The sequence below is a fragment of the Platalea leucorodia genome (assembly GCF_965183815.1).
Source record: "Platalea leucorodia genome assembly, chromosome: Z".
Lineage (NCBI taxonomy): Eukaryota > Metazoa > Chordata > Aves > Pelecaniformes > Threskiornithidae > Platalea > Platalea leucorodia.
Genome location: NC_138858.1, coordinates 71,908,255 through 71,921,884, shown reverse-complemented (window position 1 = coordinate 71,921,884; position 13,630 = coordinate 71,908,255). Strand labels below are relative to the sequence as shown.

General features: G+C 45.3%; 1 protein-coding gene across 6 annotated transcripts in view; it reads right to left on the bottom strand.

The window, feature by feature from the left end:
• Nucleotides 1-7,631: 7,631 nt before the first annotated feature.
• The window catches only part of TDRD7 (tudor domain containing 7), a 40,126-nt gene continuing 34,127 nt past the window's right edge, over nt 7,632-13,630 (bottom strand). For 4 of the 6 annotated variants that reach the window (XM_082336451.1, XM_082336450.1, XM_082336454.1 and 1 more), the window contains exons 12-17: nt 13,480-13,563; nt 13,183-13,317; nt 12,729-12,839; nt 10,757-11,247; nt 10,273-10,433; nt 7,632-8,026 (exon numbers count right to left, since the gene is read on the bottom strand). In XM_082336451.1, the coding sequence (XP_082192577.1) occupies nt 7,806-8,026; nt 10,273-10,433; nt 10,757-11,247; nt 12,729-12,839; nt 13,183-13,317; nt 13,480-13,563 (1,203 nt within the window). In that variant the 3' untranslated portion in view covers nt 7,632-7,805. Of the gene's footprint in view, nt 8,027-9,070; nt 9,268-10,272; nt 10,434-10,756; nt 11,248-12,728; nt 12,840-13,182; nt 13,318-13,479; nt 13,564-13,630 lie in introns of those variants that run through there. The other 2 variants (XM_082336453.1, XM_082336455.1) reach the window with 2 other exon arrangements.

Sequence of the window (13,630 nt, the reverse complement as noted above, 5' to 3'; positions counted from 1 at the left end):
TCTCTGCCTGGAATAGAGAAGTGAAGACAGAGTCTTCCTAGCTCATGATTTGCAAATGGCTGTCAACTACAGAGGAAAAACTCGGAAAGCAGATCCCAGCCGCCTCCCCTTGAGCTGAGCTGGGCTTTCACAAAAACTCCACATGCCTGGAAAACAGTGAAGCAGCAAACAGAAAAGTAGAACAATTCATCTGCAAACGTTACATTCAGTAGCACATCGCTCTGGGGGATGGAGTTACACATCTAGCAACAGGGGACAGATGCTTCTTACAAAAGGATCATCCAGGATCTCTTGAAAAGATAAATCAAACTGTCCTTTGGGTGAATGAAAGTAAAACATGGGCAAAGGAAATCAGGAATGAGACAGGCCAGGCTGTCTCCACATCTGTTTGACTCTCCCAAATACACCAAGCAGGAGGAGAGGCAGCAACATATTCCCAGTATTATGCAAAAACATAGTATCTGGAGAAAAGCCAGCAGACCATCGCAGCCGAGAAATGTGCGGAGAGAAGAACACAAGTCTGGCTGGAAAACAAAGCAATGCCGAAGGCGGGGCGGGGGGGAAGGGCCCTGACAGGAGGGAAACGGAGACCTTGAAATGAGCAGCAGTGAGCGTACGATGCAGCGTGCTCGTGGGAATACCCAAATGCACATACATTAGGGCAACGGGTACAGAGGGTGTCGAGAAACAACAGTGCAGCTCTTCTACACCACTGCAAAAGGCATTTGGCTCTGGGCACCGCGGTGCCAGCAAGACAGTGCTTGGCTTTAGTGCTGTAGCCCAGCTTCTCCTTCCAAGAGGGCAAGAGATGAAGGGCTCACTACCATAACCTGAAGTAGGGCTTGCATGCTGAGAAGCTTGCCCAGTATTTGCTCTATCAGCCAGTCTGAGAGCAGGTGCCACCTCTTGGCACGAATCTTGTCTCTTTGATGAGAAATGAGGAATTCATGCTCGACTCCCGTGTGAGCTGGCGGGTCACACATGAGGAAGGGATTTTATACACACTTAAAAATAACCTCAGCCACGTGGCTGAGCACCTTTCTGGCTCAAGGCCCAATACCCAAGGAAAGATGTAAAGCAACTGGAGAGAGGACCTCTGCCTAGGGGTAGGGCAGCCGGCCCAGAAGGGGGGCAGTGGGCAACGGGTTCTGCCCAACAAACCCCCCGGGACCATTTCAAAGGCAGAAGCAGACAGATGAGCACATCAGGAAGGCACGAGAGCGGGGCAGAAGCTGTGTCCAGCTGAGTGAAGGAAAGTTCTCTTTGAGATGAGCAGCGCCTCTCACGCAAGGCAGCGACTGATTCAAGCCGGACGAAGGACGGCCACGGAAAATACAACACAAGGACTCAAGGAATCTTTCCCCCCTCTAATTTCTACTTTTCCCGTACAAAAGCAGCGCAGCTTTCGATTGATCCATCCCCTGGAGAACCATTTCCTAGCAGACCTCCCCGGATGACGACGGCAACAGCAGTGAAAAGGAACCACCAGCGCCCTTGGCCCGCCGCTCAGCGCGGCGCAGGGCCCCGCCGCGGGGCACGGCCGCCCGAGCCCGGGGACACCGGCTGCGCTGCGACCGCCGGCGGCCCCGCGCGTCCCGCCGCAGCGCTCCGACCCCCCGGGCACGGCCTCCCGGCAGGCAGGCAAGCAAGCAAGCAAGCAAGCAAACATGCAGGCAGGCAGGCAGGCAGGCAGGCAGGCACGCAGGCAGGGCGCCCCAGCACCCCGCCGGTCGCCCCTGCGCGCTGCCGGGCGCAGGCAGCGCAGAGGCGGCCGCTATTTATGTCGAGCCGGTGCCGCCCGGTGCCGGCCAAATATTCTGCCCAGATAAGGGCCGGGCCGGGCCCGCCACCCGCTTACCGCAACCGTGAGCCGAGCCGAGCCGAGCCGAGCCCGGGCGGCGCGTCCTGCCCGCGCCGGCTCCGCCGCTGCGAGGGGCGGGGGTCCGGTCCCGGTCCCAGCCCCAGCCCCGGCCCCGGCCCCGGCCCGGCCGTCACTCAGCGGGGGGCGGCCCCGTCGCCCCTCCCGGCCGGGAACAGCTGTCCCGGGTTTGGTCTGCCCTTCCCCTCCGCCCGCAGCCGGGAGGGCAAGCTCACACCGCCCATCTCCAGGGCGCGGTGGGCGCCGCGGGGCGGCAGGGCTGCAGGGGGGGCAGCCCCGCAGCAGCAAAGGCAGCATTTGCTTCCCAAGGGTCTTTCCTGCTTTTAAGGATTCAGGCACGCTGGAGCCTGCCTCTTCTCCCGTGGCAACCTCCTCCCGAGCGCCGAGCCGGGCGCCTGGGCAAACCGCCTTTCGGAAAGCCCCGCAAGATGTGCACGGCTCGGTGCACGGGCACCCAGGCCACTGCGAAGCACCCTGAGGCTGCAGCTGGAAAAACTGCTTCCCCGGGAGGGGTGGTGCAGCCCTGGGACGGGGGGAGCCAGGGGGTCTCAAGGCTCAGCCAGACCAGGTCACGGCTGCCCTGGCCTCTGGCTGGGGATGGCCCCGCTACCAGCGCTGCGGGGGCCCTGCGCCTGCAAGCGTGGGCACTTCATAAAGTCGCTTCCCTGCAAATGCCATCTGTATCAATGCACCTGCTAATTCCGTGTCTTATTTTACTCCCTGTCAATTTGCCCCATACATCCAGTGAGGGCCACCTCCTAGAGCAGCTCCAAGTCTGCCATCAGCCCAGAGAGCTGCCTTCCGACCTCATGGTGTCAACAGTTTTAATAATGTTCCTACCAAATCTCCTTTCCCCTGTCTCACCTTTGAGTCACCGTAAAGCCCCATGGATTTGTCCCATAATCTTTTTTAACAAATCTTCCACAAAGTATCAGCCCCAAGCTCCTGCTTATCTCTGCTGTCTGGTTTCTACCAGCAGCCACAAGCCAAGGGTGGAGAGAGCCCCAGGTGTATCGGAGGAGGGCCGTCCATCCGAACACCTCCCCAGCCCCACACTTCCCAGGCCTAGCAATGACCTTCGTCTGAAAATGCCCCCAGCCTCCATGAGATGGTACCTGGCTTTTTTTTCACAGCTTGTCATACAGCTGACCTGGCTGACGCTGAGGTTCTGCATCCCGTGGCATTTGGAGGAAGATCTGCAGTCAGCCCTGGAAATGCTGCTCGTGGCTAGGCCAAACAAAGGATACAAAGGGGGACCCTGCCAAGCACTGGATTCAGTGCACGCCTCGTAAAGGTAAGCAGGATTATGGCCCAAGTCACTGGCATCATCCCAGCTGCTGGCAGGAGTGAAAAGAGCTCTTAGAACCACCCAGTTCACCTGAATGCCTGAATTACCCCAGGCTGAAGAAGGCTGATGGGTACCAGATCAGACAAACCTAGACACCAGTATCTACGCTCCCTGCTTACCAACTCTCAAGAGCGTGCAAGCTGCGAGCAGCTCAGGAAGGGATCTGCCAGCACCACCAAGCTTCCCCTCAAGCCCACGTTGGCTTTGCACTCTGAGATACATGAGCCACTTAGTTTTTATCCCACCTGGCTGCTGTCAGATCTAGCTTTGCAGGCACCAGGAGCTCATCCAAGGTGGGTGCTACAGTCCCCTGAGAATGCACTCAGCCTGTCTCCGTCAGGAAAGACACGAACCCAGCTTCTCAGCACATTTCTTTTCAGTCTAAGTACCAGTGGTGCTTCTTTTTTAGCTGTCTACCATGACACGCTGCAGTAACGAATGCTGCAGGTAAGACACCTTGCGGCACTGTTGGCAAGACACCAAGGACTGCTCGCTCTGGCTACACCTCATCCCCTCTTCACAACAGCTCTCAAGGCAATGGCTCGGCACGCTTGAAGTGCGTCCGCTCAGGTCACAGGCTCCTCTTGCCCGAGCCAAGTTCTCACCTCAGAGAGCAGGACAGTTCTCCTGTTCAAGACTTCCAGCCTGAAAGTATCAGCAATGAACAAAAGAACGCAAAAGGAAGCTTTCAGGCATTATGAAGGTTTAAAGCGAGGGTTTTTTTCATTGCATGGTTCTTCTTCACTTTTCGCGTCTAACGCAATCAGCACACGAGAATCTAGGCTCTGAAAGGCTTGCCTGGTGCGCAGCAACTGTGGAAACAAAGGACGAGTGCGGTGAAAACACAGAGACAAGAGAGTTTTGCAACAAAAATCTCCCTGAATAGGGAAAGGGTAGTCCAGGAGTGGAAACCTTGGAGATAGATAGGAACTCATTTTGGGATGGCAAACAGGGTTCTTGTGTTTCTCTGAGCAGAGTTCCTCAAAATGACCCAGGGTGAACATACTGGGATATGAAAACCGATAAGCTTAAACATGGTAAACTTAACAAAATACAGCTGAGATGGAATAAACAGAAAAGAGGTGGTTTGAAAGTGCTTATTGTTCACGGCCTTGGGAAAGTAAGAGATCTGCTTTGTTTTTTTAATTATTACAGTGTCATCTGTTTTCCCTATGTAATGAATGCTCATTTTCCAGTTCATAAAATTCACGATGATCCACAAAGCATGTCTAACAATGCTGCGTTCCCTTTTTCTGGCTGGAAAGTAATTTTGGGTGGGGTCCCAAGAATTGCACGCTCCACCTCCGCATCCCAAGGGAGGATCAGCTGGGCTTCTGCAGATACATCCTACCTCGTTTTGGCATTTATAATGAAACTGGAGTTCCAGTGTATTTCCAGGCTCTCCCCCTCTCTTTATAAAGATTGCCTAACACCTAACCTAAACTTACCTTTCTGCAATTCAAGCCCTTACATGCCTTATTTTCCCTACATATAAAACCAGATTCTTTATCAGTGAAAACTTTTGAAAGTGTCCCCTTCCTTCCTTAGCCTTCCCCTATCCAGACTAACTACAAATCCTTGTATTTAAGCCAGGTTTTCTAGACTTTCATTGTTCTTGCTTTCGTCTGGATTCTCTGTAATTAATCCACGTATTTCTTGTAGGACAGTGCCCAGGACTGCATGCAGGACTCCTGTGGAGGCCCTTCTAATAGCCATCAGAATAGAAAGATGACGTGAAACAGTAACTCCGCCACCTTCTCAATTCGGACACGTGCCATAGAAGCACCCCCGGCGAGGTGTCGTGCATTTGTGAAAGCAGAGAAACCATTCACTGCAAACCCCAAACACAGACTGCCAAAAAAACGAAGCAAAAAACCAGGCGGCGTTCTGTGTGAATGAACAACCTACACAGAGCAGGCAGGTCTAGTGCCTCCTAGGGACAGCAGACTAACTACCAACTACTAATTATGCTAACTGCTTCACGGATCAGGAACTTCAACAAACTCAAAGTGTTCAATGTTGTGTACAGCCAACACCTTCTGCACATTTTTCAAAGCCAGAGCACAAAATGTACTCCAATAGCACTAGCAGGTCAGTTAGCAAGTGTACCAGAGAATCTTACAGGCTGGTCAGTGGGGTAAAAAAGTAACATTAAAAGCAAGTGTAAAATCATAGCTCTGCAACTGAAATCACCGTCAGCGTAAGAAGACAGTAGGTAAGTGAGTAAGTAACAGCAGAGTACCTGTAGCGTAATGGGCTAGTAATGGAGCTGCTTAAGACAGGAGTGGTACTGTATAGCGGGTATGAAGGCGGGGAGACATCTCAGTGCAGCCTCTGGATGCAGCGTATAAGCCGCACACAGCATTGTGTTACTGGCTTTGGGTTGGGTGCACGCTCAATGCCTGCATAAAATGATTCACCAGATGGAGAGCGGTGCTCTTGGGTTTGCTGATCAGTTAGGCTGCACTCTGTTTTACCAACATACAAAGCAGCCTATGCAAACTCCAGTACCGAGCTGTGCAAATGCATGAGACTGCATGAATATTGCCCTTACATCTGATCTGGGCTTTTTAGAGTCTGGAGCAGCCACCACCAACCAAGGAGAGGGTGAGGCATACTCCAGAAGGAGCAGACAACAAGCTTAAAAAACATCTTGAGTGTCTTGAACATCTGCCAGGCTCTTTCCCCTAATACTACAAGTGCAGAGTCCCAAAGCCTGCTCCATCAGTTCACAGGTACAAAGCAACTACTGGCCAACAGCAGACCCCCAAGCCTCAAAGGATGCCAACACAGCACGGGCGTGTCTCACACAACCAGGCAAACTTCAAAACAGTTCCAGCAGGACGCCCCATGCCGTTACAATTATCAATTAACAAGCCATCAAACTTTGCAAGACCGTGGATGAAGGTGACACACAGGAAAACTCTCACTCTCTTCAGGAGCTCAGGAAAGTGCTTGTCTCATCCTAACGACCTGCACCATTCAGATTTGTGGGCTCAGAAGCAGTCCTACACAGAAGGAGGCTTCTGCATGGATGTTTATGCTACTGCAGTTCATCATCACATTGAGTCCTTATTCTTCACTTTCTCTGCAGTGGCAGCTCAGGAAGGAGAAATTGATTAATATGGAAAAATACAAGCATTAACATAACTTCTCTCTCAACAACTACACTTAAGAGTCTCATCTTAACATACTGAAATATGGACAAGACCATGTTAACTTGCAGTTTGCATTAGGTTAGCAGTTTGTTAGTTTATCACTGCCTGCCCTATGCGTAAGGGCTCTGCTACACCCTGTGTACAGTCCGGACAGAGAGACACGTGCCAGACTTCCAACAGGACTACTTCCTGCTTAGCTCAGACCTTCTCCAGAACTACACCAGAATTAGACTGAGAGGGTGCAAATGTAAGTCTTACATGCTTAAACAGCTTGTTTACTCAGAATATTTGCATGCATTCTCTTTCTCCCATCCTAATGTTACATACATAACGCACTGCACCTTTCAAGTCATAGTTCCCTTTCTGTCCAGTCTCCTTTACTGGTGCAGACAGCACGCTGGCCAAATTTCTTAGCTCAGCTTGTGTATTACTAGAAAGATTATATAGCTATGCACAGCAGAAAAATTCCTTCTGCTGGCATTCACTGGGTACAGCTTTAATACTGTGTTTAAAAATCTTAAGGGACTATGGCAAGCAAATTCAAATCTAGGCAGCAGACTGAAATATAATCATGTCTACACCTCCTCTAAATACTTCTAATGCCAAAAATAAAGTAGGCTCTAAAGTAGGCCAAAAATACTGTGTTCAGAGGACTTCAAGCACTGATCCACGTACTTATAGGACATTGCTTGCTCCTGTCTCCGGGGAGCAGCAGTCCTTGAAAGGTTCTCAGAGGCATACACGAAAACGAGCTATCAACAAAGAGGGAAAGGAATGCCTTGAATTTAGCAACCAGTCAGGGGGTGGGGTGAGGAGGGGAGTGGAGAATTCAGAAAAGTGGTATCATTGCTACAGAACAGCAAGCAGACTAGTAAGCACACAAAGTGCACACCCTTCTGTGAAAGTTAAGCCCCACAGTCTCCCAAACAAGGCACTTTCAACTACTCCACTCTTATGAAATTAAGGAAGGGGGAGAACCCCACCAATAATGCAAGTCTCTGACACTAAGCTCAGAAATATTGAGGACTGCTTCCATGTTTCCCAAGTAACAAAAAAGCTAAAGAAAAAGGGAGGAGTACCCAGTAATGGCTCTGAGTAATAGCTATGATAAAAAGCACCCCAAAATTAGGGAAAGATCACAAGAACAAAAGTCAACATCGTTTTATTGATAAATAACTTTTTCAATATTTTCTCGCAAACATTCTAGCATTACAATGGTAAACAAAGTGCAAATTTTCAGAAAGTCAACTGAAGCCAACAGAACCCAAACTTGTTAAACAAAGCCTTTCCACAGAACACAGATTTTTCAATTTTATCCCCTTTATGTCTTCAAGGCCATGTAGTAGTTATACTTCTCTTCAAAGCCTGTTACTTATTTTATTGCTGAAGAATCTGAGCTGCTACATTTCAGAAGTGGTGATTAATCATCCTTTGAAAATTCCACAAGACTTTGAGACACAAAATCATGAATCCATATATCAGTATCTGGAAGAGAGGTGTCCACGAGAAAAGTCACTATTTTTCGATCCCAAGAGTTAGTGCTTTCATTAACTGCCTGTATCTGCGCCACCAAGGGTTTCTTCTCTACAAGATTCCGAAACACTATTGATGCCTCTTCTGACCACTGCTGGTTTTTCACTCCTAGGACAGATGTAAAGCAAAACAGAAGGTCATTTATAGACTAGACCAATCTGAATGATTACGTTTATAAAGAAGTGTGGGGAGTTTAAATACTTGAGAAAACAGATGTTCAAGTGCTACTGAATGCAGTTTAACTCTAGAAAAGAAACACAAGCTCACTCATCTCCTACACAAACAAGCTTAATTATTACAGAGACTAGGACATTTATTTTTTCTTGAAGTCTAAAGATATGGACAAGTTTGCAGAAGTGAAAGGCAAATACACTGACTCACTGAGTAATTCAAAGTATATCAGCTGCCATACCTAATCAAGGCATATTAGGAAACATGACAAAAAGGAAACTAAAGATCCTTTCAAAACAAACTATTTCTTTGTCTTCTGCCTGAGGCTGCTGAAATTATTTGTCCTCTTGGCCTTGCTTGAGATTAAGTTTTCTTCATCTCAAAGCACCATCAGCTACTAAAACATCTACCAAACCTTCAAGTCCCAAACTAGATCTGTAGAGAGCAGAAATGAAGAGAAATGCCACCTAAATGCCTCACAACTGCTGCTATTTTTTTGAAAGCAGCATCCCACAAAGTCAAGTCTGCTCAGGGATGTGATGCTAGAAACCAAACAGGTTTTTGAATATGGCTGTAATCCACCAAGAAAGAAGTGGCTTCTGCAGACTTGGAATTCAGTCTCCCCAGACCACCGCTGGCATACGGCATCTAGACACGAGGGGCTCAAATATCATGCACGAATACCCAAACAACAACTTATGGATAAAAGAAGCAAAACAGCAAAGTGACAACAGTTTGCTTTTACTATTAGCAGCAGCTTGCTGCTGATAGGACAGGACAACACAGGAACACAGCTCCTTGCATGTTACGGAAGGAATGAGAAGTCAACAGTTCACCAACAGTTAAGAAAGGGTAATTAATGCTAGGAAAGGCTGGTGGGGAAGCAAATGGGATTTTACAAGAAAATAGACCAGAGATTGAGAGGTAGCAGACATGAAAAAAAGAGAGAAAAAAGTGGAAGAATAGCAAGACAATAGTTACCGGTCTTCCGGGAACAGCTGGCCTGCTTTGGCAATATGAAGCAGCTCAGAGGCCAACTTAACTAGCTACTTGGGATTCTGTGCAGCAGGAAAACTGGATGACTTGCAGGCTTGCTCAGCTGGATCCTGTACTACCCCAGCAGACAGACACAGCTAGAAATCAGCTTCATTTCAGCACTGCACTCCTAGGACCCCAGCCTGTCGGTAACACATCCATCATCACTAGTTTAAAGCAACGCCCAAGGTCACACGGAGGCTATGCAGAAAAGCAGATTCACAGAAGGCAACCTATGATCAGAGCACCAGCTCTGTGGCCTGTCGCTTCAGACAAGCACATTCTGTAACTGAAGTCTAGACTAGTGCTGACCAAACAGTGGCAGAAAGCAGCAACTGAATAAGAAGAGACGCATACATCTGAAAGCAATGCAGAAACGAAAGAAAAATTTGGAAAAGGAAAGACAAGACAGCAAGGAGAGATCAAGTTTTATTTTTTTTATTCTATCAGATGCATGCAGACTCTCTCTGCTCCATATTCTCAAGGAAATTAATCTTAAGTATGTTGAAAGCCCCCACCCCCCTTGCCGAGTTTTTTTGTTCGTCTGCTTGAGAACACCAATATATTTCGGGCAACTTTGGATTCCAAATAGGGACTAGAAAACAGTAAATTACAATAGGAGCAAGATATATAAGAAAAACTTCTCCAGGAACTCAGTATCTATATCCTAACTTTATGTAGATTAGGATAATCAGAACATAAGTTCTTATCAACAGATACATCATAACTTTCACACTTCGTAATGGGTTATATTTAAGGATCCAAAAACCATTTAGTTTTGATTTCCCTGTGTCCTTTGCATATTAGACATCCCACATACTAAACAATAAATATTTATGACAATGAAAAGAAGCTGCTGGGAAAGTTTAAGCAATCTTCAAGTTTTATAGATGGTAACTGAAAGTGCTGCATTAAAATAAACAAATAATAAAACAGAACCATCACCACCTATGTCGAGAAGAAAAGCAGAGCTACTTTGATGAACATGCGTGCATTAAGCATGTTTTTGCAAGCAGGTACATGCTTACTTTAGCAAAAAACAATTACATCACTAACCTTTGGCTTTGTCCACTTTACATTTCTGTTCATTTGGTATCCCCACTCATGTAAGACTTTAACAAAAAAAATCATAAATGCTTACTACCTACCTGCAAGCTGAGCTGTTATAGCTTGGAAAGGTAGTTTTCTAAACGTATCCACGAGTGGCTGTACTTTCTCTATGCTGACAAACTCATGTTTACCATAGTCCAGCTCATATACTGACAAAAACCCATTTCTAAGAATTCCTTTTATTATGACCCTGTACCACCTAAAAAGGGGGAGAACAAGAACAATTTTAATTCATATTCACACACTGTCAAGGCACCAGAAAAATAATACACAAATAAAAGAATTAACCAACATGTCTCAGACTTCCCAGATCTGGTATTATCTGAATAGAAGTCAACTCTTCCAACTACAATCTGAAAGCATGAAGAGACTGCAACCTCATTTACCCCCTTAATCTCTCAGCTATCATTGGACATCTGCCACCTTGTTAACAATGCGGTCAAAGCAGAGCTAGGCTTGCCTAGCTTAGCAGAGCTAAGCTTGCCTTCCAAGATTTTGTTTTTAGTTTAAGTATGTACTTACTGATTTTCAATTTTAGCTGCATACAGCTTGTTTTTTTCAATGTTCACAGGTTTCTCTTCTGCCCTGCTGTAGTACAAGATCATTTCTTCCATAAGGGCTTCCAGATTATGTAGCTCTTTCCAAGGCTGGAGAATAAAGTGACCTGGATGGCAGGCCACTGAGACATAGACATCCATGAGCTCACCAGTCTTTGACAAGGGTAGAGGTGGAGGCATGTTGATGGTAGACACTGCACTGCTGGGTTCTCTGGCTGAATCAGAGAAACTCTTCTCTAGCCTTCCACTAGTTAACCGCAGAGCTGAAACACCATCACCTGTCGCTTTTGTGGAGCTAGTCCCACTGGGTGTAACACTCAAGAAAACATCTTTCTGATGCTTCCACAAGTCTGCATTTTTGATCTGTCGATTGACGCTACGATCGATGTCTGGGAAATTCTCTGGAGCAAACAAGTAAACGTGTGCAATTCCCTTTGAACCATCCTGTTTAGCCACCTTGGAAAACAAAATACAGTTTAACTGCCAGTTAATAACTATTAAACGCACATCTCATTCTGTATAGTAGACTAAAGCTGTTAACAGAAAAGCAGCAACAGTTCATTGCATCCTATATGCACAGAAGTATTTTCAAGGTTCTTTCAAATATGTTAATGAAGTTGGTGGATAGTAATCAATTCACAGCAGCTAAAAAGAGCATTTGCATCTGTTCCACTAATGTAAAGCAAATACAAAGCTTGACTTGAGTTTTGTTCTGCCCAACACGTTCAATCTCTGTACTACATGTACAATTCTACTTTTCAGGGGAACAGTAGCCAGTGTGCATACAGATCTAAACAACTAAGTAATGCTATTAAATATTAACACTTAATCCTTCAAAATTCTCTTCATTATCGGAGATGAAGCCTAGTAAACTAAGGATAGGAAAAAAATAAAGATGAAAAAAGCTTCCATGTTTGTATCACGCATAATTTTCAAGTGCCAACATAAAAATATTTCCTATTTAACATTAGATATGCTAGCATTATTGATAGTAAAGCACGGAAATTTTAGTTTGACGAAATATATAACATTCTTTACAGATTATTCTGTTATTTGCCTAGCCAGGAATAAAAACTTTCCACAATTAAAGAATACATCTGTCCTCTATTATTTAATCAAGCAAAAATTAGTACCAGACTCAACCTATCCTGAAAGAGAATGTTTAGAAAAGCCAGATGCAACAGTCGTAAGTCCCAAACTAGAAGAGCTATGTTTTAACTATATGGTCTCCAGTGTTAAAGCAAGCAAAAAGGTAAAAGAAAACTACAAAACACTATTTCAAAGTGCTGTGATAGTATCTGGAATCAGATTTTTAGGAGGAAATTAGCTTTGTTCAGTCTGTAGCTAGTAATAGATTTCCTTTAGAAGGGTGTTTTCAGTTAATTAAACTGGATAGGATACATTGCAGGTGGAAATAATTTTATCTCAAAGATAACAGAAATTCTAAGTATACAATAGCATATACTAAATCACACCGAGTTAGAAAAAGCAAACAAAAAATAAAGCTGCTTTCCAAGATCAGGAGGAGAAAAACCTGTGCTCACAAGAGGCATAAAAATAATTTAAGATTAACTCAACAGTTTTATCTTTTTATGTGGTGAAACATTAACAACTGCGTTTGTTTCTTATCAGTTGGTAAAATAACTCTAGCTGTGTATTTGGACTGGGACAGCAAAATGTGAAAGGCTAATGTGAAAGTTGCTAAACTCTTGAGGGGAAAAGAGAAGCTTCTAACAGGCTTAAGCAGGTAAGTTTTATGCCAAATGTCCTAAGAGAAGGACTTTGTATAGAATTCATGTCCAAGAGCTGACTACAAACTTTTAAACTTCTATAACAAAAATCAATTTGATGAGTGGTTAAGCTTCTAGAGTTGTTCTTTTGATGCTCTTTCCACACACCTATGGATCTCAAGTCACAAAGGCATTTTGACTATTTACCTTCATGCTAAATTCAGGACAATTCATTACAGTGTCTCTCAGCCACAGTACAGCATCTGGAGTCCACATGCCAGTGTTAGGAGGCAGATCGGCTAGGCAGCATTTTATAGCCTAAGAACACAATTGAGTATACAAGGTATAATTTAGTAATATGGAAATTAGTCTGCAATTTTCTATTCACAGAAACTCCATTAATGCTGACAGATTCAATAATGTATGACAAACAGAAAGAGACAGAGGAACATGCAAAACCAGTACCATTCCACAAACAAAACATCCTGTCGATACACAGGACTACATTATGATTTATTTCAGGCAAAGATGCACAATGAAATACACTCCAGTGTTGAATGCTATTAAACAAACCAAAATTTAATTATATAAACCTTGAAGTAGCAGCACTACAAACCTGCCAAGAGATCTAGCATAGGTTAGCTTTAACATGTCTTTATACCTGAGGAGGTATTGCAATTACTTCTCTCAGGAATTGTGGTGGGATTTCTCTAAGCTCTGATACTTTTACAGTTGCAACTGTTCCAGTGTCCATGAACTGCACATCAAGCGCTCGTCTAGTGTGAATAATTCTTATCTGAAAGAAGAAAGCAAGAGCATCATTTTGAGGTTAAAAACACAACAGTGACACATATACTATAAGAAGTTTCACGGAAACTAAGGCTTCAGATTTAGCTGAACAAAAAGAAGAGCCATTTCTATGTGTGAAAACCATAGCTGTTCTTTGAATACTTCTTACCTCTACACGTGCCCATTTTCCTTTGGAAGGAAACAAGCAGATTTTGCCACAAAAAGGTAGCGATACATTAAACTCAGATGTCTGCTGCAAATATAAAAACAGAAGTTAAAAAGCATGGAGCTATTACTATCTGGCACTCAACTAACAATTT